Source organism: Megalobrama amblycephala, linkage group LG4, assembly GCF_018812025.1.
Source record: "Megalobrama amblycephala isolate DHTTF-2021 linkage group LG4, ASM1881202v1, whole genome shotgun sequence".
In the NCBI taxonomy this organism is placed as follows: domain Eukaryota; kingdom Metazoa; phylum Chordata; class Actinopteri; order Cypriniformes; family Xenocyprididae; genus Megalobrama; species Megalobrama amblycephala.
Genome location: NC_063047.1, coordinates 26,628,474 through 26,656,113, shown reverse-complemented (window position 1 = coordinate 26,656,113; position 27,640 = coordinate 26,628,474). Strand labels below are relative to the sequence as shown.

The following is a 27,640-nucleotide window of genomic DNA, read 5'->3' as shown; positions in this document are numbered from 1 at the left end:
TCAAGTTGTTCCAAACCTGCATGAATTTCTTTCTTCTGCTGTAAACAAAAAAAGATATTTTGAAGTATATGGGTAACCAAACAGTCGATGGGCCCCATTGACTTGCATAGTATGGAGAAAAAAATACTATGGAAGTCAATGAGGCCCATCAACTCTTTGGTTACCAGCATTCTTCAAAATTCCATCTTCTGTGTTCAGCAGAAGAAAGAAATTCATACAGGTTTGGAACAACTTGAGGGCGAGTAAATGCATTTTCATTTTTGGGTGAACTATCCCTTTAACATGCTTGAAATGGAGAGGTATCTTGTAACAGTGCACATACTTTCCCCTGTGGAGTTGAAGCTGCTGGGTTTTTTTTCTTACATGATGAATGACTTTGTTCTAGTGGCCGAATCGATAACCACAAGAATGATTATTTGTACATTATTCTGCTTTCTTTTGATAATTCAAAACAGTTATTAGTGCATGCTTTTTGTGCATATGAAACCAGTGCTAAATGAATTGCTCAGCATGGAAAGAAGTTCATCTTTCTCTGTGATGATATTTGGCTGAGGATCACTGGTATTGTAATACAAATTTAACAGAAGAACAAATTGTTTGATGGTACATCAATTGCCACTACTACTGTGTAGAGATGTATAAGGGCAGAATAATTTACTAGTATTGACATTAAATATAGATTTTTCTTTTCAAAATCTATTCTTAACAAAGAAAGTACAAGATACAATGTTAGTATATTTGTGCCTTCTGTGTATCTTCACACAGTTCTTTTAAACTTTTTGTATGCCTTTATATTTTGCATATAAGAAAAAGCCATATAGAACACAGGTCTGTTTATGTAGGCCATTTTTTTTTTTCTTTGTGAAATTGAGGACAGAATATATATTTATTTATATTCCAGACCGGACGAACATTAATATCCTTCAGACCTCAAATGACTATGCCCATTACAATAGTCATCCTCAGAGCTGGAAAACCCTTGAGAGATGGAAGGGAGAAGATGTGTCAAAGAAAATCAGAGCGATAGAGAGGGGGAGATAGAGGCTGAGCTGAAGGGAGAGAGAGAATGGAGCGAATGAATTGGATAAGGAAGAGTTTCTGACTCTGAGTAGTGAGTATGCACAGAATACTAACTGGAAGGAATCAAAGGCCTATAGGATGACATTGGCTGAAAGTCACCAAAGATATTCACCCCTCCCAATCGCACCTCGCTTCCTTTTCCTGCTGATTTCCCTACAGCGACCACGGAACCTGTGATAGCACTGTGACACTCTTTACTTCAACGTTGTCTTCCTAATCAGAAGATCAAAGAGAAAGTGCCTAGAGGGAGTATGGATGTGAAGCGGTGAATGGTACGCCATCCAGTAGCTTGTGTATTCGGTTGATAGAGCATCAATCAGTCAGAACAGAACATTGTGACGTTGTTGTTGTTGTTTTTTAACAACCTGTGAGGTTGATCAATTGTGAAAAAAAATTGTATATGTATATTTATAAATAATAATCTAATATAAATTATAGAAATCAAATAGCTTATGTAAGGGATCATGCACAGCCAATCAACCATTATCAACTAAATAAAAACCTTTAGGGTGATACAAAACCCCTCTGCTTAATGTTGGGGTCTTCCTGATCACCGTCTATTTTGCGATAATGAACTCAGTGTACAGTGGTTCTCAAATAGGGGACCGAGATCCACTAGAGGGCCTCAGTCATCTTATAAATCAGCTTCAGAATTATTTAAAATAAATTTCAGTATTTAAATAATTTAACAATTAATCTTTTTTTGTAATTACCAAATGTGCTAAAAATATCCAAGTGCAACATGTATCATGTAACATAATTTTTTTTTTAAATCAGGAACTTTTCATGCACCTCTAAGCTCTCATTTGGCAGTATTCACTGCAGCGTACAGGTTTGATTAGAGCTACAGTGTAAGATTTTTGCCGTAAAATATCCAAAAACCACTAGGCCAGTGTTATATATTGTGTTCAGTTGAGAAGTTACAATATCCCAAATTTTTCCAACTATTTGTAAATCGTGAGAGAAAATCGCAAATTTAACCAAGGATACGGGACGTGTACGGGAGTCGCCTGTCAATGGCGTCATATCCGCGTTGCCCTCGGTTTCCGGTATTTATTTTGCAGAAACCATGGAAACATTAAAGACGCTTTAATATATTACATGTTTTATTAGACAAGGGAACAACTGTTTAGTAACATTTATAGACAGAAAATAAATTATTGTTATATAGCTTGACACGTTTAGTCTTATTGTTTAAATCTAGTTTTCTTGATTTCTTGATCAAGATTTCTTGATGCCTCAGCAAAAAACACTATTTTGTCAAGTAGCTTAGTAATACAGCATTTTCTCCATCATACAATATGTTTTAAAATCAATTGTATGCCATTTATCAACACAAGCCAACCAGCATTTATGATATTTTAAAATCGCTCTAGCTAAGCTTACTGCAGTGTGCAGCAAGTTTCTCACAGCAGCCGCCGAGCGAACGCACAGAGTAACGTCATAACCTGGTCATAACGTAATTTTCAAAACAGTCAAATGTATCTAATATACGCTTGACCGGAAGAAGTAGCGCCGGCGACTGTGGCATAATAAAAGTTCCGCTGCTCTCGAGGCGTGTTGCGTTCGTCTCTCATTAGCCATCTCTCCAGCTGCCTCGTTCAGATCCAACATCATTCGGCCCTGCGCTGCTTCATACTACAGTAACGTTAATGGGGTTTATGTCGAACGTCACATGACTAAACTGGAAAACTGGTTTCATTGCATCCGCTTGTCAGAGAAAGTGTTAACAGCAGAACTGACGCCATATCTATGGACCTTTAAGGTATTCAGCGACACTACCTAGTTCACATTATTATAGGTGTTTTATTCTATGAAATATCTAAACGTTAGTGTGAAGAAGAAAAATTAAAAAAGCTTTTTAATATCAATCTGCATATGCGGGGGACATCAGTTATGCTCATCTTTGTTCGCTCCTTTTAAGTTATTTTGAATAAAACGGCTAATTTTTCATGAAGCACACACAAAAGTCCTAAACTGGAAGCGATCTAATCTGTTTTACAGAAAACAGAAGTTAGATTGCGCATAACCCCTATAATCATCTATAATAACATTTCTGCTTGAGTCCCGTCCCGATTCTTTTCCACTGACTGTAAGGTGAAGACGACATTTCCCATGATTCCACACTCAAACTCGGTGCCACCAAGCTACGCCTTTGTTTTTAATAGGCGACCTGTAGCGGCGAAAAATTTACATATTGTAGCTTTTAAACAAAATTGCTAGATTTTTTTATTAGCTCCCTCAAGAATTGTCAGCAAATCTAAAACATTAATATTGCCAAACTCAAAATTTTTTGCTTTTTAAAAACTCTTTAGAAATAATTACTCCTGTTTCTATTAGTTTACCCAAAAATAAAATTCTGTCATCCTTTACTCAACCTTATGTTGATCCAAAACTGGATGACTCTCTTTATTCTGCTTTTTTTTTTTTTTTTTTTCAAATTTAATAGGATCCAAAGCAACATTGAATTTCATTTTATGGACAAAAAATTTTATATCCTCCTCTTGTGTTCCACAGGGGAAAGTAAGCCATACATGTTTGGAATGACATAGGTTTTTTTTGGTGAACTAATCTGTATAGCAATTTTCCTGGCAGAAATTACATGAAAAAAACTTGCTGCACACATGATGCAACTCATCAAGCACTTTGGACACAGCAACAAGATGATGTCATAGTGAGAGGAAGAAGAGTTGTAGGAGAGACGTGGAGTGTGTACAAGCCTCCGCAAGGGGGAGGAAAAGAGAGAGAAACAGATGGATGGACAAGTGTAGAGTGAGTAAGGCAGAAGTGTGAGGAAGAGAGAGAGAGAGAGGGAGGAGGAGAATGGGTGAAAGTGTGTGAACACTCACACAGCTGAGGGTGGATGTGTTCTTAGCAACAAGCCAGAGGAGTGTAGGAGGAAGAGACTGGAGAATCAGGGATAGAGGAGTGGAACACTGACACAAATGTGTGTGAAGGAGCAGAAAAGAGTTTTGTATATTTGAATGAATTATAGTTTGTCAGTAATTGAAATGAGAAGATGACATTGAGGAGCTTGTCAGGACTATACAGACTTATTTAACTTGGGGTATAATAGAGAACATCATGTACTGACTGTGATTTATTTTTTTTTTTTTTTTTTTTTTTTTAAACAAGTTAACTTGTTGGATTACTGTGGAAGCTGCCTGGAGCTTTGGAGAATGGGTGGGTTTAGACTCAATCTGTCATTTTCATTGTATTTTTGACATCTGTTCTACCCTTCAGTCCCTTTTTTATGGACTTTGTACATTGGAATCGTAATGTGGAGCTCTTTTTTTTTTTAATTCCCCTCTTTCAGAAAATTTACACAATATTGTCCACTTACATCTGTGGTTTAATTGATCTGTTCACTTTCAACGTGGTAAGTTGGATGTTTTTTCTTTGAATGTTTAAAATTAAAATTAAAAGAGAAATCAATATATCTTATTGCAAGCTCTTACAACATTTCAGAAAATGTTTTGTTTTATTTTCTGTATTCTGTGGTGCTATATAAAAATAGTTCATAATAATATTAAACAAAGAAACAAATAATTTGATTTTATATATATTTTAATTGTATGCATTTTTTTTTTTTTTTTTTTTTTTTTAAGATTTATGTATTTCTCTCTGCTTGATATGTTGAGAAGACATTGATTTCTCTAAGTTTTATCCAGTGTATACATAAGTTTAAGAAATAATCTAATTATCTGAATAATTTCCTCTCTTATCTAAGGTGTCATGCATTGGTTGAAATAAGTTTGAGTGTAACTGTGTTCCTTAGTGGTTCTTTACTATAATTTAGTGCTCGTCAAGTAATGTACGTAGACATTGGAGCTGGCTGGCTGTCTCACTCTCATTTTTGTCTTGCTATTTAGTTGCAGTGACTGGAGCCAACAGGTTGTGATTCCAGTATTAGGTTTCATTTTATATGTGTGGCAGATTTAATATTTACTTACTTTACATGCAAGAAAAAGTACCCATATTAAATTCAAAGGTCATGTTGTATGCATTGATTGACTATCTGAGTGGTCAAGCTCTTCTATCCTGACCTTCTACGCATTTCTGTTTTGCTTTTTTGTTTTTTTGAACGAGCTGCTGTGAATACACTAAGTAGGCATGACATTGGAAGGCCAAATACAGAGTCCATGAGAAATGGATAATGGTGCCTGTGGCTGTATGTGTATGTGAGTTCAGCATGACCCATGTGGCAGGCAGCCAGAATAAGACCTTATAAACAGTTAACAGCCTGCCTGGATACAGCAGAAGGCATTGCTGCTTAGCATCACAGAGATTATTGAGTTTGCCGGAAAGGAGAGATGTTATTTTACTGTCACTTTTAAATACGCGCACATGCTCTCCCTAAAATTGCTGACTATTATCATCTCAGTTTTAACCACATCATCATAAACTTTTGTCTGGTTTGCAATCTGACTGAAATGTAAAGCAGCAAATCATGAACAGTTTTTCCCCCCCTTATTTTTGTGCACCATTTTGTGCAGTAATTCACATTCACATTTTCAATTCACATTTATTTGTGTAGCACTTTTCACAATACATATTGTATCAAAGCAGCTTTACAGAAAATACAAGTGTCTACAAGACAAGAATTTGTTATCAGTGGTGGCTGTGTCCAAGTAATGTCCATATGTCAGAAATGTACAGTTCTAAGATAATGCAAATCATGCTAACAGAGCTGACACTTTGTATTCATTTAAGCAGAAACAATGATTTCATTAAAGCAGTTATTGCAAGTTGTGATCATAATGAGTGTTAGACAGTATGTAAACGGATTGCGAACAGCCCATGGGTGCTCACTGTGGCTGATGCTAGGCTCCCATTATTTATTTCCTGTGATCAAAATGGCTATGCAAAAGGCAAAAAAGAACATTGCATCTCTTCTTCTCCTCTACCCAACCTGTTGTTTTAAAAAGTGCTTTTCTCTTTGCTCTTCTTTGTTTTTGCCTTGAAATCTTGCAGGAACATTTAGACATGATAAAATGATCAAGATCAAACTACATAGCTGATTCTTTGTTGTGAAGAATAAATCTGCCATTACTTTTGCTTTGATAGATGCAGAATGTCTGGTCATTCCACTTGACTGTCTGGATGAAATGATTGTGAAACAAGAGAATGTGTGAGAAATGGATTGGGGACAGCAATTTTCTGTTGTTCATAATCATCTTATAGTGCCTCTGGTTGCAATATAGGCTAGTTTTATATTTTAATAAACATGAGATATTTTCATGATCTGTCTTGAGTACTTCCATTAGTGTAAAGGGAACATTAAAGGGAAAATCTAATTCTGTCATACAGATCTTGATCTTGTGTGTGTGTGTGTGTGTGTGTGTGTGTGTGTGTGTGTGTGTGTGTGTGTGTGTGTATAGAGAGTGTGCGTTCTATATGTAGCAAGGTCACAGAGTCTAGTAGTGACAGAAGAGACACGTATATTTAAACAGAAAGCTCAGTAAAAGGGAAGATTAATTAAAAGCCCTGCCTTTCCTCACATTGTGATCTATACCTACTGATAATTATTCTGTTCTCCTTGTAAATACAGTACTGTACATAGATGATGTGAGAAGTGGTGTGCAAAGCTGTGAGCTTTGATGAAGTCATTGCCAATTAATATTGTAATTAATCTTGCAGTCATGATGAAGCTGTTCTGTATTCAGATCTTTAACCCTCTATTGCATGTTGTCGACTCCAACAAGCACTTTTTTTATGAAGTAAATGAATTTTACAACGTCATACAAATTATTTGTATGCAATGAGAAATTGCTTGAAATGTTTGTTGTCTTAAAGAAACGTTATGGTTAATCGGTAACACTTTACAATAAGGTTCATTAGCTAACATTAGTTAACTACATTAGTTACCATGAACTAATAATGAACTGCACTTATACAGCATTTATTAATCATTGTTAATGTTAATGTCAAACATTTGCAAATACATTATTAAAATCTTGTTAACATTTGTTAATGCACTGTGAAATAACATGAACAAACAATAAACAGTTGTATTTTCATTAACTAATGTTAACAAAGATAAGTAAATACAGTAAAAATGTATTGCTCATGGTTACATTGTTACTTAATACATTAACTAATGTTTAACTAATGAACCTTATTGTAAAGTGTTAACGTTTAATCATTAGTTTTTGATTTCAGTAATAAGTTCTGTTTTATGCAAGAAAAGGGAGTCAAATAATGGAATTCAAACTCAGTTTAAACAATTTATTTTTTCCCCCCTCATATGCCTGCAATAGAGGTTTTAAGAATAGTAGGGGTGTGACGAGATTTCTTTTCAAGGCGAAAAAAGTAGTCTCGTGATATTGCGCGATCGCTGAAAGTGAAAGTAAACGCGAGCGCGCATTCAAACGCGATTTCAATACCCCGCATTTTGAAAGCGGCTCCCTGATGAATGCAAATATCTCTCAATATGAAAGCTATTTTAGGCTGGGCAGTGTAGTTGTAACCATCTCTTAGCTCTTTGTCGAAGAAAAATTTGATCTTTTTTTCACTTTGAATATTGAGAGAGTGTGATTATGGTTGCACTTATTGTAAAGTGTTACCATAAAAATGAATAACAGTTTTCTCTTAATCTTATTAAGCACAAACAGTAAGGTTTCATTTGTTAACATTAGTTAACTTAATGCACTGTGAACTATCATGAACTAACAATGAATGATTATTTTTATTAACTAACATAAACAAAGATTAATAAATACTGTAGCAAATATATTGCTCATTGTTGTTGTTGGTTAATACATTAATGTTTATAAATGAGACCTTATTGTAAAGTGTTACCATTTTTATTTATACTGTTTTATTTCTATGATTAGTTTGTGGAAAGGAGTTCAGTTAGGAGGTCAAAGGTTGTAGAAGCTCATAAATCATGTACAGTAAGGTCTGAAGAGACTGAAATCATACAGAAGGGAAGTCAGTCAGTTGAGTTTGTGGCAAAACCTTTTACAGTGCTTGAGTATTGTTGTCTTTTACTGCATGTGATTATTCATACTCAGAAAGTAGAACTGAAATGACATTCATTACAAGATGATTAGTTAAAACATTTCAAATGAACCTGCAGAATATTTTTTCTAGTCATGTATTTCGCCATTGAGGATTTCTTAAAAATAGTGTAAAAATCTTGTCTCGTCTCGTGAACTTAATCTCGAGTCTCGTTTCGTCTCGTGAGCTACCTGCCTCGTCACACCCCTAAAGAATAGTAATATGTAGCATCTTCTGAACAAAACTGTTAGAGCTGGGTGAAATGACTCTGAAATGATTTTAGCTGCTCTCAGTGAAATGTTCCTCAAGCACTCAGTGTCACAGACATCTCACCCTGGTTGGCACCTCTTTTTTCTTTCCTTCCCATATATCTCATTTTCTTTTCTACCTCCCTGTCTCAATGGCATTTGCCACTGACGTAAACATTCTCCACATTTAAAACGTTAGTGTTGTAAGTGGTAGTTTGTTTACTCTCTGCTTTCTCCTCCCAGCGTCCTCTCTTCTTCTGTTTGTTCTGTGCCTTTGTTTTCCACACATTTAGGGAGACGGCAAATACATGGATTGAAGATTTTGGGAAAACACATACTTGCAGAAGGATCTCACTTTTAGCTCTTGTGCTTCAGTGATCTCAAAAAGCTACATTAGTGTTCTTCTCACTGTGCTTATGTGGATCACTCACCCCTGAATGCCCTTACCTACAGTAAAAGACAGAGAGAGAGTGGGAGCGAGAGGAAGAGACAAGGTGAAAAGGCGAGACTGAGAGGCATGCGAGGAGACTAGTGAAGCGTGAGACTGTGTTAACAAAATGTAACACAAGAATTGTTTGGCTTTTGAAAACTCATATCCAGTTATTGCTAGTTAGGCAAGTGTGAGTGCACCGTGGAGAAAAACTAGGGTATGCAATCACGCATGTTATAACACTCTTAACACCGTATCTAACACTGTGGTTTAACCACACTAACTCATCTTCTCTCAGCCTCACTGTCCAATCTAACATCACCTCAGAGAGACATACCGAACTGTGTACTTATTTGTGGGAGAATGCTAAGTTATGAAGTTGGCGTCTGTCAAATAAAATAAGCAGCATGCAAACTCACAGAGCAGGGGTGTCAAAATAAGATAAGGAGAAAAACTGACTCTCTTGAGTCATACCGGGTTAACATCCATGAGTCGCTTTACAGTTCCTGATTGCCTGTGTAACTTGTCTCATTAAGTTGATGCTTGGGAGTAGAAAACAGTAATGGGAAAGTAAAGAGAAATATAGAGGAATAAACAGTGGAGGTAGTTTTATTCAGGTAATTGCCATCTGTATATAGAGACATATATCTATGTACTGAGAACCTGAATGCAGGTATAGCAAATGGTTTCCATAGCTACTGTTCCAGTGTCACATGATTTTGCACTAACATGTGACATTTTCTCTGCTTAATTGACTCTCCACAAGGAGCCGAGGAGCCAGAATGCCTCTTCAGCTCTCCTAAAACTCCAGTTATTTTTATATACTGAAATCCAAAGTGAATGAAATGTTCTAGAATGTGTATTTTGCAGATTTTGTATTTCATTCCTATATGTATTCATGGCCATTTTTTCTCTTGTTATATTTCTTATATTAGTATATAACTATCAACTATATACCAAGTGAATATTCATTTGTGGTTTGAATGTAACCCTGTTGTAGCCAAACATTTTTATTGCTTTATGTATTCTGTGGCACACTTATGAGCTAGTATACATGGCACATAATATAGAAAAAAACAGCATTATGACAATATGTTGTTCTGTGTTGCCATGGAACGTTCTTAGCAGGTGTTTAGTTTATCTTTTGTACTTCTTATCTGTGGTGTGCTTTTTCTCCAGCAGATAAGCAAAGCCAAAAGATACGGTTGCATTTCCAGCCTTTGCATATTATTGATAGAATGCAAGTATTATGTTACTTTATTTCCTTTTACCTTATTTATTTATTATATAATTATTATTATCACTGATTTACTTCAAAAGACAGTGCCTATTATTTTGGCGAGTGTGTGTGTGTGTGAAGTAGATTTTTGTACCCAAGGTATAAAGGACAAAGTGAAAAATTTCAGGCGTGTTTTTGGGGGGGATTTGCTAGCCACAATGACAGAGCTGTTTACTTTGGCATACATGTTATTACTGTCACATTTCCACATAATTTAAATACACTTTGGTGTCAGTGGTATTTGCAACAGATAATGTGAAAATTGAGGATTGGACACTTTCATTGTGTGCTACTATTGATCAAACTGTGCTCTAAAACAGCTTTAGGAGACTCATAATGGATATGGAGATTATACATTTTCTGTAATAGTGAATTCTGGGATCACTTTGTAGTGTTGCAAATCCATGTCAAAACTTTGATAAGGGAGGAAATTAACTAAACTTATAAATTAAACTTAAGACATAGTACCAAAAAATTATAATCAGTCATTTGCTGAACTGAATGTTTTCTTAACTGAATTGGTAAATTTGCACTGGTGTGATTGTTTTAAACGTCTTTTTCTCCCTAAGTCGTGGACCAAGTCCTGCTTAGATTGACTGACAGTCTCTCACTTGTATCATCAGATGCTGTATTTCAAGCCTGAGTAATGTGATAAAAAATCCACAGCACAGAAGAAGGGAGGGAAGCGATGTTCTCCCGCAACCGCTGCAATGGACAGGATGGTACGGGCGTCCCTCAGTATCCCCGACCCAAAAAGAAAACTGCAGTGCCAAAAAGAAGGCAGCCTAATCCCAGAGTTGCTCTGGTGTTGCGTGGGAAAATTCATCGTTTCTTGCAGGGATCTGCAGATCATACTGTCCAGCCTTCTGGTCTTTACAATGCTGGAATTGAAGAACAGGATGAAGAGGGTGAAGAGGATGTTGAAAAGTTGCAGAACTATTACAGGAGAGAATTAGCTTCAGCAGAGGTCTGCTGCTTGCCTCAGGTGCCAAATGGACATGGGCTGGGAGAAGTTTCTGAGGCACCTTGTGTCGGTGAAGTGGAACTAAATCGAGAAGGAGGCATCAGGATTCCTTGCACTTTGCAGCACAACAGTAATTTGACAGTGGTTCAAAACCAAATATCGCAAGATATAAATGGGACCGAGTTTTCATCTGGTAAAGCACTTGATGGTCAGCCTAAAAAACAGACAGACACTCTGCTGTGCAGGTTTAATATGTTAGTACAGGATGAAGTTGTGGAGGGGAATAATGAGGACTATCAAGAGGAAGAGTCAAGTGCTATCGTTGAGCACATACTGAAGGAATTGCGAGGGATCAACAAAATTCAAGAGGAGATTTCAGACTTGAGGGAGTACTTGTCATCTGTTCGTGGTTCTGTTGAGGAGGTCTCTAGCTGTGTCGATGCAGTTTTATTGGAGATTGAATGCATGCGGTCTGGAAACAAATCTGGTGTGGAGACCTGGCCAGGAGCAATGGGGGGCACTGAAGGTCCCTCCCACCATCACAAATCAAGTAATGCTGCTAGTATAGGTTGCTTTAAGCCTTATGCTGTTGAATCCTCAAGTAGCTGTGGTGATATACTCTCGGAATATCAAGTTCTTGATGGGAAACACAAAGAAGTGCCAAGGCAGGCCACTTACACTAGTGCCGAGACTTCAAACCACAATGAACACCATCCATTTACACGAGAAACATTGGATCGAAGGTCAGATGTATCTCAAAGTGCAGGGAGAAGGAAGCTCAGCTTTGGTTACCTTGAGCGCCAGGATGGACAGGACTGTCCAAGCACCAGTTCTCTATCCTCGGGTCAGAGTTCCAAGTCTGAGTCTGATCCAGAAAGACCCACCTCTGGACAGGGCAAGACAGGGTGTGAATGTCAGACCTGGAACCCAGTGGCTTTAAAATGCAGTGGGAGTGGAGAGATCGGATGGAGCGAAGATGATTCTTGCTCCAGGCAAGGCAGTTTTGAAGAGGCAGAGTGCTGCACAGGTGAAGTAAACCGTTGGGACCCATCAAGAGCTGCAAGTACTTGTACAATGGGCACCTCAGATCAAATATCCATAGTAACTGGTAAACACTACAACTCTCCTGCTAGTACATGCAGTAGAGAGGATTGGAAGCAGTATGATGCAGAAATGCTCCATGAAGAACCTGGTTTGGGCTGCCATAATTGCAAAGGAGATGGTGAATGTCCTCAGAGCTCTGTGTATCAGAATGACATTTATCATGCATCTTCTTGTGAGAATTGCCTTGTAAAGCTTCCATTCAAAGGTGAGTCGATAGAAAATGTAATTGCTGAGCCATCCAGGAGCCTTCTATATGAAGGTACATCACTATGTAATCAAAATGTCCCTGGTTGGAAGCCTGACTCTGCTGATGACAGTAATGTTGCCTTAAATGTAAAAAAGTTTGGTAGAGCAGTTATTGACTTTAAAACTGCCTTGCGGGGAGCTCTGAAGAAGATGGATGGAACTAGTGCTACTCTGCCTGGAGAAAAGATTGAAGTCCATCCACTGATCTCCCTGTGTGGGAAGCAACAAGGAATGATGATGACTGGGACACCAAATTTAGAGATGCCTCAGATAGAGATGGAGAATCCACAAACAGAAACAAATTATTCTGAGAGGCCTCAAGCCATCAGTACTGAGAAAGGCTTTGGAGAGATACCTCAATGCATCTTCACCAAAGCAAAACTTGAATCACCTCCTCACCAGCATAATAGTGAAGATTCAGAACATCCAAATTCTCCAGGGTTGGACTCATCCACCAGTAATGCATCAGATGCTACATCTGGACATCCAACCAGTGCTCATTTAACACAGTGCTTCTCTACAGACATTATCCCAGACTCTTTTTCCCCTGAGGAACTAGTTGAAGAGGAGCAGGGAACACTAACAGGGGAAACGAAGCCTCCCACTGAGTCCTCCACAGAAGGAGGTCGCGAAGCAGAGCTTAGTCAGCGGGATGCACGGCGTCTGAAGTGCCTCAGGAGTTTCCAGCAGATTCTGAGGGAGAAGAGAGAGTCCAGAAGACAACTCAGTATAGTGACCATGTCAACATTTTCTGAAGATGATTTGAACCCAGGTATATTGAGTTTTGAGGCCCTTTGCTTCATATTCATTGTTCTGTTTTATTGGGATGTGTTATAAGTTTTTGGCTGAAATTTCAAATTTGCCGTGTTAGTGTTTTCTGGTAACTCAATCCTATGAAAATCATTATGTCAGAAATGAAAAGTAAATCATTCTGATGACCATGTGCCCATCAAACGTGTCTCACAAATAATTTAAATGCTACTCTAGATTTTTTTAGAACAACAGATCTCATCAGAAACTGCTGACTCTTGTAGCCAGTGGGTGTTTGGTCCTTTCCTGCAGATATATTAGCTAGTGCCTTGCTGGGTGTTAAACAAGTCTTGTTCCCCAGGCTCAAACAAACTAATTACACCCATTGAATTGAAATGAAAACAAATCTGAAATGATAGCAGAGTGCAGGGAAAATTTAGGAGCCATTATAAATGAATAAAACTTCTCAATGAAACTTTCATGAACCGTCTAGATCAATTGCAAAATCCCCACAGTTATGCAGTTCATATTCCAGGTCCATATACATAAACAAGATTATTAAACTCCCTGTCTGCAGATATAAATATGTTGTTGGACAAGAAGTTTATAAGCTTTATAATGTTGTCTATTTAAAGAGCAAATTGTTCTGGCTAACAATTATGTGCTATGTGTGATATGCTATTTGTTGTTATTTTCAGATGGAAGCCAGGATGAAGATCAGGTTATATCTTTTTCACATTGTTTAAAAAGTGCCTTGATGCTTTATGTTTGCAGTGATAAATAATGCTGTTTAATGGTCTTTAATGTGCATGGTATTGACAGACTCCTTTTTGTGTTTACTGCATTGTGTTAAATTAGTTATGTCTATGTTTTATTTTATTTTGTTTAAATCATTTCTTGTTCTCATTGTAAGCTATGCTGCATTGTAAACATTACACACATTTTCAGACTGTTATTGATTGTAGCTCATTAAAGTATCCCTCCCGGTTATACCATATAAAATAGAAACTGTGATGGCAGATACATTTATAGCCTGTTGCTAGAGTTGCTGAGTCAGAGTTTTATAGTAGCAATGATTTTTTTTTTTTTCCATCAACCTTTTTGTTTTGAGGGGTTTTGGCATTAGGGATAGGTTTGTGTGAGGAATTTGATTATTTTTTTGCAATTACATCAATAATTCTAGGTATTTTTGAGAAAGAAATGTTTCTAAAATCATTTATGCACTTGCAGCCTGTTGCCAAATGATGAGTTAAGAGATAAAATGGTGTGTTTTAGTAATTTTATTACAGCACAAAGATGGCTTAAATGACATTCGGTGCTTTGTCTTAATTCTATATTACATAAAAATAATTTATTTTTTAATTTTAATTATACATTCTTTTTTAATTATAAAATTAATTTTGCTAACATATATTTTATTTTATTCATCTAATGTGTTACAAATTTTGGTATAATTGCTTTTATTTGCAAGATAAGTATGCATCTTTCTGTATTCATCTTGAATGATCTTGAACGTGCATCAAAAGCAAAATTTCTCTGTGTTAGATATATTATACTATCGTGTCTTGAAAGTAAATTAAATTGTGATTTTCTGACAGTGTACATTAGAGTTTTGAGTACTAGGATCTGAGCCCTTGCATGTTTCATCCTGTCTTGACTAGAAGTTTTCTCATGACTGGAAAATTCTGATTGTAGTCATAAATATAGTGGTGAAATTCAATCAACCAAACAGCAGGGTTTTCACTATTCCTCTTTCTCCCTGTTTCCCATGTGCTGTTTTTGTTGCTTATGTGAAGCTTTAACATTTTATAATTGTTTTAATGCATGACAATATGATCATCCTTTCAACAGAATATCAATGGAGACCATAACAAACATCCATGGGCCAAACCTGGGTATGATCCTCTTGCTCATTCTTTTTCACTGTTTGAACCATGTTGTTGTTTAGCTGTTCTTCACCACATTTTTTGTTTTCCATTACTGGAATATCCATATTTTTGTATCTTCAGGGGAGGAGCAATATTTGGCATTGATAGCATGCCTGACCTTAGGAAGAGGAAGCCTATTCCTTTGGTTAGCGAAGTGGTGAGTGGTTTTTTTTTTATGTTCATTTTCCACACCTCCACCCATATTGAAACAACATTCTGCCACATTGCTTAGTAATATTCCCTCTTTACTGGGTATATACAGATTTGACTTATTGTAATCAAACTTTTCTTATCTCTTATCTAACCTAACTCATATAATTGCAAAAGTTTAACTGAAATCTGGTCTTCTTTTGTCATTTTACTTAATGCTTTCCTTTACAACTAGGCCATGGTAAGTAAAACTTTTCTATTAGTGAATGCATCACAATTCAAGGTTTACATTTTTTGCAGCTTTTACTCAAAGCAGACTAAAGAAAAAAACATTCAGGCATATGTTTACATTATTTTAGGTGTAGACTGTTATTTTAGCTATAACGTAGTGCCCTAGTCAGACATGATGTGATAAGATTCCAGTGACAAGCAATTCATCTGTCCACACTGAAATTGAAAGTGTTGTGTACATTTAACAAGGCGAAAAAATATGTTATATTTTAGATTATGTAAAAAATGTTGTTTTGTGCTCAGTTTCATTTCCAGTGTGATGCCGCTCAATTCTGGTGTGGTTGAAATGAGCAGTAATAAATCACCAATGAATGAGCACATGACATCCTGTCTCAGAAGGGTTTGATATTACAAGTGGTCTGTTTTTGTTTATAATGGATTTTGGCATCCATGTAAATGTGTCAATGTAATTTTCCAGCAATTACCCTTAAAGAGGGACATCTTATGTGACTGGTGCATTAAAAACCAGGCGAGTGTGTGTACTATTGAGAAAAGAAGCTCTATTTGAAGTGTTTGTCTTCTCCAGTTCACTGACATGTCCATGAGTCAGAAATGGGTAACTTTCATCAATCAGCCTTTGTTGCTATAAAATTGAAACCCACACAGATACATTTGACTGCTGTAGGGGACAAAAAATAATAAATGCAAAATAAAAACAGATTTGATCTGAAGCTTTTGACTTGCACAACAGTTTTCATGGCAACGAAGGATTCTTTTATTTTTTTTATTTATTTTTTGTAAAGTGTGATTAAGATATGCACAGAGGTTTTTGCATAACTCTGAAATACTTGATTCTGAATGTTCAGTCACTGAAATCGGTGGTCATATATTTTTGTGTAATGAATCGTGAAAGCTGTAATTGAACATTGAATGATTTCCCACTTAGCTGTGATAATTTTATATCTTGCATATCACTTTGTGGTCTCTCTGTTCTCTCATAGAATGTCAGTCAATGTCAATCATTGTCCATTGATTGATTGTTTGATTGATTTTGCAGCTGTAATATACGGGATCACCCTGTTGGTGTTTTTTTTCATTCTGACTGGTTGACTGTATATTATCTGTGACTCATTTATTTAACACTTTATAAGGTTCTACTGTATACAGTGGGTACGGAAAGTATTCACATCCCCTTAAATTTTTCTGGGTCTGAATACTTCGGACCATGTGATATTTCAGTTTTTCTTTTTTAATAAATTTGCAAAAATGTCAACAATTCTGTGTTTTTCTGTCAATGTGGGGTGCTGTGTGTACATTAATGAGGAAAAAAATGAACTTAAATGATTTTAACAAATGGCTGCAATATAACAAAGAGTGAAAAATTTAAGGGGGTCTGAGTACTTTCCGTACCCACTGTATGTTACATTAACATTAGTTAATCCATTAGGCATCATGAACTAACAGTGAACAGTAACTTTTTCTGCATGAATTAATCTAGGTGTATGTTCATTAATAATTATTATTAGACATTTTATAAAAATCAGTGCATTGACAATGTAGAAAACATTACCATTAAAAGTTAATATGTTAACAAATATATATATATATATATATATATATATATATATATATTTATATTTAAATATATTTAAATGTGCCAGCCAAATGATAAATAAGTGAAAAAATTATTTTTTTGGATTCTGTTTTGTTTGTAGATAATCAATTTTCTCCTAGCAATGTAGTATCAATCCTTGTATTTAGCTTTCAAGCATTTTTAATTTACTGAACCTTAGCCATGACCTGCCAGCCCCCTCACTTACCCTGTACCACTCACTGACTAGCTGGGCAATTTATGGCCAGGGAAAATATAAGGGCAGCCATTTGCTTGTGTTGAATCACTGTCATTAGCTATCAGAGGCTAAATTGTGCTCTTATCTCTGTTCACATGGAAAATCAATATTTGGAGTATTTGTCTGCCTTTAGCTATGAAACAATCACTGATAGTTTTTTAGTTTCAGCATGTTCTATCGACGGTCTTTATAGGCTGTTTTTTGTGGTTGATGTTGCTACTATTCTTTATTATGGTGTTTAGTAATATAAGAAGGCAGAAATAGTTAAGTTGTTATTCCAAACCTGTATGGGTTTCTTTCTTCTGTTGAACACAAAAGAACATATTTTAAAGAAATGACGGCAAAATTTTTATTTTGGGGTGAACTATCCCTTTAAGTAGACACGGTGCTCTTAATGGGTGAATAGTGTTTAGCATATTAATGGGATATATAATAGATACAGGCATGAACTAACATTTACCACGTGTTCAAATGAAAATAACAGACAATTTTTCTAAACCCACTGGGCGGGCACAAATAAAGTTACAAAACCATAATGGTATTGTGAATTCTACACTCTAAAAAATGCTGGGTTGTTTCAACCTATGTTTGGGTCAAATTTAAAAATTTAGTTAAAAAAATTAAACCAACGGTTGGGTTTGTCCATATTTGACCCAAACATGGGTTGAAACAACCCAGAATTTTTAGACTGTACTATCACTAATTGTAAAATTAAGCACATGTTAATATTCAACCATTGTTCCCCTCTTTCAGTCTCTGGTACAGTCCAGGAAAGCAGGGATCTCGCACACATTAGCTGCACGCTCTTCACTGAAGGATGAAGAACTGGTAAGACCTGCAAAATACACAAATATCTGTCATCTATCTGTTTCTCTGTTTTTAAAATTGCTTCTCTCAACCCAATTGTTAATGTTGCAATTTAACGGAAGTAGTGACGGATCTTTTCCTACCGTATTTTGATGTACATCTAAAAAAAAGAAGAAGAAAAAAGTAGGACAGGGATTTGGTGTTCTATCAATTGATTGTTGATTGGATGGCAGCAGATCTAAATGCGGTGGGGTTTAAGCAGACTAAATGATTGCAAAAGTCCTGCTTAAGACACCAGAAGGAAGTATTATAATAATAATAATAATAATAATAAATAATAATAATAAAAAAGAAACCCATGTGTGGATGTGTCATTCACAATAAGACCAATAAGAAGCCTTTAGAAAACAGAGAGGGTGAATTTGCATGTCATGCTGACTTTAAAGGAATAGCAAAAAGAAACTGAAATTTAAGTCAGTATTCACTGAAAAGACATGATTCACGTAATTTATGATCAATTCCATGCACATATTTCGTAACCAATAACAATGATTTAATAAATAAATTTAGAATTAAAAGAAACAATTGTATGTGTTCAGCAGACATGTTGTCTTTAAGTAATATCACACCAGTCATTTGTGTAATTATTACATTCATGGTACAATTCATGGTTCTTTTTTGACCATTTTTGGAGCTTGACAGCATCTGTCCCCTGTCACTTTCATTGTATTACATTGTGTTTTTCATTGTGTGGTTCGGAATGACACAAGAGTAATAATGATAATGGAGTAATTGTTGACAGCATTAAAATGTTATAGTTTTCATTTCTAGTTTAGATTTTTCTAGTCTTGTATCAAAATTAGAGTTACCCTTCATATGCTCCGGATTAATAAATGTTTGCGTGGGTGTACGCCACCTACACCTTATGTAGATAAAGATGTATGATGTGGCTCTCATTTGGTCATCACTTTGACACCTGTCTGCCCACTCCCATAACTACACCTACACCAATATTTATAAAGCGCATCTTGTGCTCTTACACTTACCTGCTATTTTTCCTTCTCATTGTTTTTCTCCATTTTCTATTTAAACCATTATTAACCATTTTCTTTCTTTTAATTTTTTCACATTTTCACTGTCTTTTCAACACATTTGTGCTGGGCTTTGTTTTGAAATGTCATCTTCAGGGTTGCGTCTAGTGCTCATTTCTTGCAGACTCTATTTTCAGCTATTTTCTCTCTCCCTGTAGAAGAATCACGTGTACAAGAAGACCCTCCAGGCTCTGATTTACCCCATTTCTTGCACGACACCCCATAACTTTGAAGTGTGGACAGCCACCACGCCCACCTACTGCTATGAGTGTGAGGGTTTGTTGTGGGGTATTGCACGGCAGGGCATGCGCTGCTCAGAGTGTGGAGTCAAATGCCACGAAAAATGCCAGGAGCTTCTTAACGCAGACTGTTTGCAGAGTGAGTCACTAACCAAATACGAAAAACAAGCAGCAACAACAACAACCACAAAAAACTATATATTGTAACTTCATTGTATTTTTTTTTTTTTTACACTATCCCTTATGAATGTTACATCTGTGCCATTGACACATGCTTTTTAATAAAAGTAACCAACTGCTTGACCAGAAAGCTTGTAAAAATGAGTAAGAAATATGTAAGATTATACACTAACACTAAAGCCAGTGCATTATGTTTTACATGTTTTTTTTTATTTTATTTTTTTTATTATGTTGTATATTGCAATTAAATTATAAATGCATCTCTATAATTGCCAGGAGCTGCTGAGAAGAGCTCCAAAACAGGAGCAGAGGACAGAACCCAGCATATCATAGCAGCCATGAAGGACCGCATGAAGATCCGAGAGAGGAACAGGCCTGAAATCTTTGAGATGATAAGGCTTGTGTTCAGTGTGAATAAACTAAACCATGCTCAGCAGATGAAGGCCATCAAACAGACTGTGCTTGATGGAACATCAAAGTGGTCTGCCAAGATCTCCATCACAGGTACGACAGCAGGGACAGCTGTTATTGCTCTGTACTCTGATTGAAATGTTTATTGAGTAGATACCTTTCAGTGATCTATATATTCAAGGAATAATCATGTAAATGCAGATTTCTATTTGTAAATAATGTCCTTGTTTTTTTTCTTTTCTTTTTTTTTTTCCATTCATTTTTTTTTTTTTTACTGATTGTGACTTCATTATAAAAGATTGTTCAGATTCTGTGTGTTCATGTGTTTTTTCCAGTGGTGAGTGCTCAGGGCCTGCAGGCTAAAGACAGAACTGGTTCCAGTGATCCGTATGTGACGGTTCAGGTTGGCAAGACTAAGAAGAGAACCAAAACTATCTACGGTAACCTTAACCCTGTGTGGGAGGAGACGTTTAACTTGTGAGTCTAATACAATATTTTCAGTTCTCTTTGTTCTCTTGGAATCCTGTTTTTTACTTGCTCTGTTCTTATTCTCATTTCTTTTCAATGTAATCAGACAAAACCTGTATGTTGCCTTTCTCCTAGAGGCAATATTTGTTTAGGAGTTGTTTTATGTCACCTTTGTCTCTGATATTTTTCCTAAGATTTTTTTAAAACGGAAACAAAAATAAATAAATTAAATAATAAAGTGATTTAAAAAACTAAAATAATAAAAAAATCAATAAAAATCACAAATGAGACAATTATTGACATACAGTAAGAGCATGGAGCTATTAAATTAAATGTGGATAGCATAGCTCAGTTAATTCTGTGAATATTGAGATCTCTGAATTTTGCGGACTTTGATATCTTCACAACACTGAGCACAAGTTGTTTGATTGTTGAGATCTCTCCTGAAACGCCACAGGAGACACATTAAAAATTCCTGGAGACACTTGCTCAGGAGAAGGGGAAAAAAATGAGAAGAATGAGACTTCAGCAAAAGTGTCTGTTTGCTTTCTTTATTATCTCATTGCATTCTAGAAAAAGTAATTAAATAGGATATTAACCCTCTGGGGTCTGAGGTGTTTTCTGGGCCTTGAAGGAGCAGATTATTTGAGCAGATATCCACGGACGCAGTATTTCACAGTAAACAGTGGTCTAAACGTGCTAATATTGTTACAGTGTAAACACTCATTGCTTCTATCATATTGTGTTTTATATTATAGATCATAAAAACATCCTTGTGTCATATATTTATATTTATTTAGCATTGAAAGATTGCTTACCTGCCTATCTTTTTTTTTTACGTTTCCGTCAATTTCACACTTTTTAGTCTGGCAGTAGTTCAACTAGTACAATGTGTAGAAGTTTATGTAACAATAACACGTTAACTAATGTAAGTAAGAATAAATTACTTGCCTCCGCTGGATCAATCATGTTCTTCTTTTGAGGTAAATCCAAGGCTTATTCCTCATAGCATTAAGCATTAATGATTAAGCTTGATGTTTGTTTATCGAGATGATAGGGCGTTTACAGGTTCTCGTGCCTCGCGTGGACGGTTTGCATGTGAATCGCTTGCTCTGAGAGAGAAATGGCAGAATGCGCATCTTGTTTGTTTTCTTTATTTTGCAAAAAACCCAACATTTTGTTTTTTATTGTGAATGTACAAATATAAAAGTAGACACTTAACAGTTTCGAATGCTGTATAACACTTATCTGTGTGACCAAAATCGACTGAGTATTTTAAATCTTTCGCACTGATAAGAAAAAAAGCGAGGTGGTCTCGCCAGCGTGACCATCGACCCCAGGGGTTTAATATAAGATTTTAAAGATATCTCCCACAGGCTAAAATGTCAAAGTCAAATCTTCTTCTGGCAGAGCTAAGACAACATACTATGTGCAAAGTTTGCACTGCTTTAAAAAAAGTGTTATGTATATGGGAAAAAAGCACTGCATTACATTTTCCAATAATCTATGGCATAGGGCACAATAGCAATTTTTGTTTTTAGAAAAAAATGGTAAAACTACTCTTAATATGTGCCTTATAATTATTTAACAAAGTGTCAGTTTATAAAAGCAATAATTAATACTAAGTTTATTTAATAAAAAAGGAATTAATACTTAGCTTATTAAATAAATTTATTTTTATTAATAATCTAAAAGCAATATAGTTTAGTTCATTATAATAACTGTAGACTGCAGTTGTTAAGAAATATAGCAACTTTTGTTAATATTGAATTGTTGTTAACTATATTGAAATCACAGGTGTGTAGATTGTACATTTTTGTGGCTTTGCAAAAGTCATTTGGATTTTAGAACAAATACTCTCTTTTACATCCACAAATAATCTCTTTTATGAAGCAGCTGTGATTTGTTCACAACTTTTCCTTCTCCTCCCCAGTGAGTGCCACAATTCATCTGATCGCATTAAATTGCGCGTATGGGATGAAGATGATGATATAAAGTCTCGTGTGAAGCAGCGTCTGAAAAGGGAATCCGATGACTTTTTGGGTCAGAGCATCATCGAGGTCCGAACCCTCAGCGGAGAAATGGACGTCTGGTATAACCTTGGTAAGTTCCTCAGTCTATGTGTGTTTCAATGTCAAGTAGTACTTGATCTCTTTAAATTATATATATATTTTTAACTCTCTGGGGCTTTGAATGTAGCACTCGTGCGTTCTATACAGCTGTACAGTCATGACGTCAGTTTGCAGACAAACCAGAAGTCTAAATTCATTGTGGGTTCCCTCTGGGGTTTTGAATGGGTTTTTAGAATAATTGTTTTTTAATTAGTTAGTGCATTTGTTTGATTTAGTAGTTAACATGTACTAGAAAAAGAGGCTTTCACGTTTTGTTCTATAAAATAAATTACACAGTCACATGGATTCTGAAACGTTTGTGTGCTTTAATGTTGCTTTAAGTTGCCAACAAGCTGCTTTATAAGGACTAGTTAAGACCTTTTTTTTCCGTCATAAATCTAAAACTGATATTCAAAAAACCCATTAGAAATTCCCGAGGGAACCCATGACTAGACAGTGCTAATTTTCTTAAAGGGATTAGAACTAAAATAGTAATGGCTCCATTGTGTCACACGAGAGATTAAACCATCTGTCTGCTTAAGGGCTGGGATTTCAGTGCAGGTCATAAACGATCTATGCTTAAATTATGAACTGTAATCTATACTAATATATATCTGACTTAATTTTTAATGTTGTAATAAGCCAGTGCAGATAAAATGATATAATGTAGTGATTTGCATGAATTTAGATATAAGATTAAAAAAGTTACTGTGAAATATGCCAAAATTTTACTTTTAGCTATTCATGAAAACTTGCATGATTAATATGTCCAACTTTGGTGGTGGACATTTTTACAGTCAGTCAGATGGTAACTACTCTACTACGTGGCCACATGGCTTCTTTTCTCTTTGCATAATAATATTACAGAAAGCTGTTCTTCAGTTGTGATTTTCATAAGAGCTCAATACATTTGTGTCTAATCTGTTCACAATGGCTTCCTACACCAGTAAATTGTTTCTGATCAAATGTTCATTGTAGAAAATAAAAATAAAATGATGTGTTCATTTTAAAATCTTGAGTCTTTAAATTTGAAAGTACTTTTTATTTTCTCTTGATAATAAAAATTGGTTAAATGTTATTACCAGATGTGAATCTACCCCTATACTTTGGCTAAGGTTCTCCATTAGGAGCAGATGCTTGTAAATGGAGACTTTCATATCACTTGACCATGTGTAATCTCTGACTTCTGCAGAAAAACGCACAGATAAGTCAGCAGTATCAGGGGCCATCAGACTGCAGATAAGTGTGGAAATTAAAGGGGAAGAGAAAGTGGCCCCTTATCATGTTCAGTACACCTGTCTGCATGAGGTAAATCGCTTACAATATCTTTTTAGATGACAAATGCCTGTGTAGAATAATGTTCAAGAATTTATGGTTAGTATGATTTTTTTTTTTAAAGAATGAAAGAAATGAAAGAATGAAAGAAATGAATGCTTTTATTCAGCAAGAGTGACAGTAAAGACTTTTACATTGTTACAAAACATTTCTATTTAAAATAATGCTGAATCCCAGATAAAAATGTAAAAAAAACAACTGTTTTCAACATTGATATTAAGAAGAAATGTTTATTCAGCACCAAATCAGAATATTAAAATGATTTCTAATATGCTGATTCAGAATTTTAGAATGATCATGTGACACTGAAGAGTAATGGTTGCTGAAAATTCAGTTTGCCATCACAGGAATAAATTATATATATAAACCTATTTTAAATGTAATATTTTCAATATTACTGTTTTTACTGTATTTTTAAGCAAATAAATGCAGCCTTGGTGAGAATAAATTTTTTTTTTTTTAAATATTAAAATACTACTGACCCAAACTTTTGAATGGTATATAATTCATATCTAATATATTTAAACCTAAAATGCATTTTTAAACTGAAAATACTTTCTGTATATGTCACTTAGCCTCTTTCTCCATCTCTCTCACTCTTTATTTATTATTATTATTTTTTTTATTTTTGTGTAGAATTTCTTTCACTTTATGACAGACGTTGAAGGGCAGGGTGTGGTGAAGTTGCCCACGGCACGTGGCGATGATGCCTGGAAGATCTACTTTGATGAGATTGCTCAAGATATTGTAGATGAGTTTGCCATGCGCTATGGGATAGAATCCATCTATCAGGCCATGACGTAAGCCATTAAAGGTTTTCTGTGTATTCTGACAGCTATAGGTCCTTTGCTGTTGACAGGAAATGTCAGTCAGTTTTAACAACATGAGTTGTTGTTTAAGAGTGTTTTAAATCCTAAGTGGGTATTCGAATGGACTGAATATTTGGGTTCAATTGTGCACATTGCCAAACAGAATATTAATGAACAGTTTAAATAATTTCCAATAAATACTAACCTAGACATTTTGTTTATTTAATAGAGAGACTTGTTTTGGTGAGAAGCAGTAAATTGCAATGAAAGGACTGACTTATTGTTTGAGATGAAAAGTCCAAATACTGATATTTATGAAAGGAAAATTAACATTATATATTATAAAAAAGTGACATTTACTATTATTACTTAACTGTTGTAGTAAAGCATTCTTACTGGGTGTCTGTGTCTGTCCACCTGTAGGCATTTCGCATGTCTGTCCTTTAAATACATGCTGTCTGGTGTCCCTGCGGTAATGAGCACGCTCCTGGCCAACATCAACGCATTCTACGCTCACCCCACCTCGATCACCAATGTCTCCGCCTGTGACCGCTTCACTGCCTCCAACTTTGGGGTAATGCTAACTCTGCATTGCACACAGCTAATATGGCCCCACCACTATAAGGACAGACTAGAGGTTGATTATTCCCTCCATTCGTTCATGAACATATGCTCAGCACAATGTGATATAAAAATAATAATGATAATAAGAAGAAATGTTTATTGAGCACCAAATCAGCATATCAGAGTGATTTCTGAAGGATCATGTGAGACTGAAGACTGGAGTAATTATGCTGAAAATTCAGCTTTGCATCACAGGAATAAATTACATTTTAAAATATATTAAAATGGAAAACAGGTATTTTAAATTGTATTAATATTTCACAGTATTAGTGTTTTACTGTGTTTTTGATCAAATAAATTGGAAACTTCTTTCAAAAACATTAAAATATTTTAAAAAAAAATTTTTAAAGTCTCCCTATGTTAGCATACATAGTGTAATGATGTAACCTGCAAAAAAGTCACTGAAAATTCCCTCCACTAATGCACAGAATGATTATATTTTTGGAACATGTCATGTATACAAAGAAAAGCAGAGTGATACTGTACAAACAGAAAAGTCCCAGCGCTATTGGACTAAATGTCAGTGCTCTAGGAAGGCTGCTCAGCCAATCAGAGGACCGGAACTAACTGATTTATAAGCTGTAATGTCACATTTGCTTACAGAACGGTGGTGATTTTGATTGTTAAAATCAGAGTCACAATAAACCTTTGATCCCAAACCCACTGAGAGTATTATTCTCATATGACACAGCTGAAGATGCTGTTGTGGCATCCTCTGATTCTATAAAACCATGAACGCAGCTGCTTGAATTTTTGCACAGCTACAATCCCTTTCCTCGCTTTCTTGTACTGGACCTTTATGCGAAAGTGTCTTGCTCATACAAGGATTTTGAAAAGATGCAACATAGTGAATAACTGAAATGTTGTCAGTGTCCCTGACCCTTTGATTCCTATTCAGGTTTTCTCATTGCCATGAGACAGGCTCATTCAAAGGCCTGTCTCTGGTGTGCTTGTACTGTCTTTGTTCGTGTGTGTGTGTGTGTGTGTGTGTGTGTGTGTGTGTGTGTGTGTGTGTGTGTGTGTGTGTGTGTCTGTGTCTGTGTCTGTGTGCACACTCTGTGTCCTTGGATCAAGGTCTAAATTCATTCAGTGGGATATTAGTGTCAGAGAAATGTACTGTACCTTGTGGCTCTTTGAAAATGTTTGAGAGGGTTTGTCATTCTTGCTCTGTCTCTATAACTAAATTCATTACCAAATACAGTAAGAAAGAACCAATTTTTTGTTTGTTTGTTTAATTCTATTCACCACTGAGTCATCTTTCTCTCTGTTAATGCAGAAAGATCGGTTTGTTAGACTGCTGGATCAGCTCCATAATTCTCTCCGCATTGACCTGTCAACATACAGAGTAAGTATTTATTGTGTACACTAACTTAAACTAATGTACACGGACAATTGATGCAGTCTAGCATGGTGTGGTGTTAAAAGAAATTACAGCTTAATTGGAATATGGCGCACTAGTATAAAAAAAACATTTTGTTCACATTGTTATTTACCTTAAAGGTAGGCTAGGCAATGTTTTCTTTAACACTTTTCGTTGTACTGGTTGAAACTCTGTTCGCATTCTGATAGCAATCTATAATAGAAGTGGTCTAAATATTAAAAATGTATATATAATGTATGTCTTCTGTGGAAGTCTCAGGACCAAAAAATGTTTGTCCAATCATAGCATCCTGTCACACTGGGCACACTGAAAGCTAGCTTGCTATTGCTAGCCTCTCCAAAATTGCCTACCCTAGCTTTAATTTTTTTTTAAATATTTAATTTTAAGCTCTTCACTGATGTTTGACAAAAGTTTATTAGGGGCAAAATTGTAGGCCGTGGTCAAAATGATGCCACCACTGTGGGACAGTTGAATTTTGAAAAATTCATAAATATTTTTTACACAAATATTGAAGTCATTTATATTTATAAAACATCAGTATTTATGTAATAATTAATATTTTTGTAATGGAGAGTCAGGACTTGGGCAAGGGTAAAGCAATGAAGTCTATTTATGAAGGTCATTTAAAAGGTAACAAAAATATGTAAAATCCAAAGGCATATTTGTATGTAAAATGTGAATATTTCATGCTCAAATCATAATTTGTCAACGTGTTCAAACTTTCCATTTTTCTAAATTTAGCACAAATTTTTTATTAAATCAATCCACACATATCCAAAAAATCATGGTTGCTGAAATATGTTTTTATGTGTAGTATTGTGACCCTACAATAAGTAATATATATTTCAGAATAATAATGTGCATTATAGTGGAGTCTAAGATGCAGCTGGATCACATGTAGTCTAGGTCCATATAAAAGCTA

At 35.5% G+C, this 27,640-nt stretch overlaps 1 protein-coding gene across 1 annotated transcript in view; it reads left to right on the top strand.

The window, feature by feature from the left end:
• LOC125266170 overlaps nt 1–27,640 on the top strand; it is a 124,559-nt gene that overhangs the window by 64,122 nt on the left and 32,797 nt on the right. Inside the window, exons 14-26 of the mRNA XM_048186624.1 lie at nt 10,696–13,125; nt 13,802–13,824; nt 14,955–14,998; nt 15,113–15,188; nt 18,016–18,090; nt 19,319–19,538; nt 19,856–20,083; nt 20,326–20,467; nt 22,392–22,561; nt 23,762–23,877; nt 24,541–24,704; nt 25,137–25,287; nt 26,614–26,682. Of these exons, the coding sequence (XP_048042581.1) occupies nt 10,696–13,125; nt 13,802–13,824; nt 14,955–14,998; nt 15,113–15,188; nt 18,016–18,090; nt 19,319–19,538; nt 19,856–20,083; nt 20,326–20,467; nt 22,392–22,561; nt 23,762–23,877; nt 24,541–24,704; nt 25,137–25,287; nt 26,614–26,682 (3,908 nt within the window). The remainder of the gene's footprint in view (nt 1–10,695; nt 13,126–13,801; nt 13,825–14,954; nt 14,999–15,112; nt 15,189–18,015; nt 18,091–19,318; nt 19,539–19,855; nt 20,084–20,325; nt 20,468–22,391; nt 22,562–23,761; nt 23,878–24,540; nt 24,705–25,136; nt 25,288–26,613; nt 26,683–27,640) is intronic.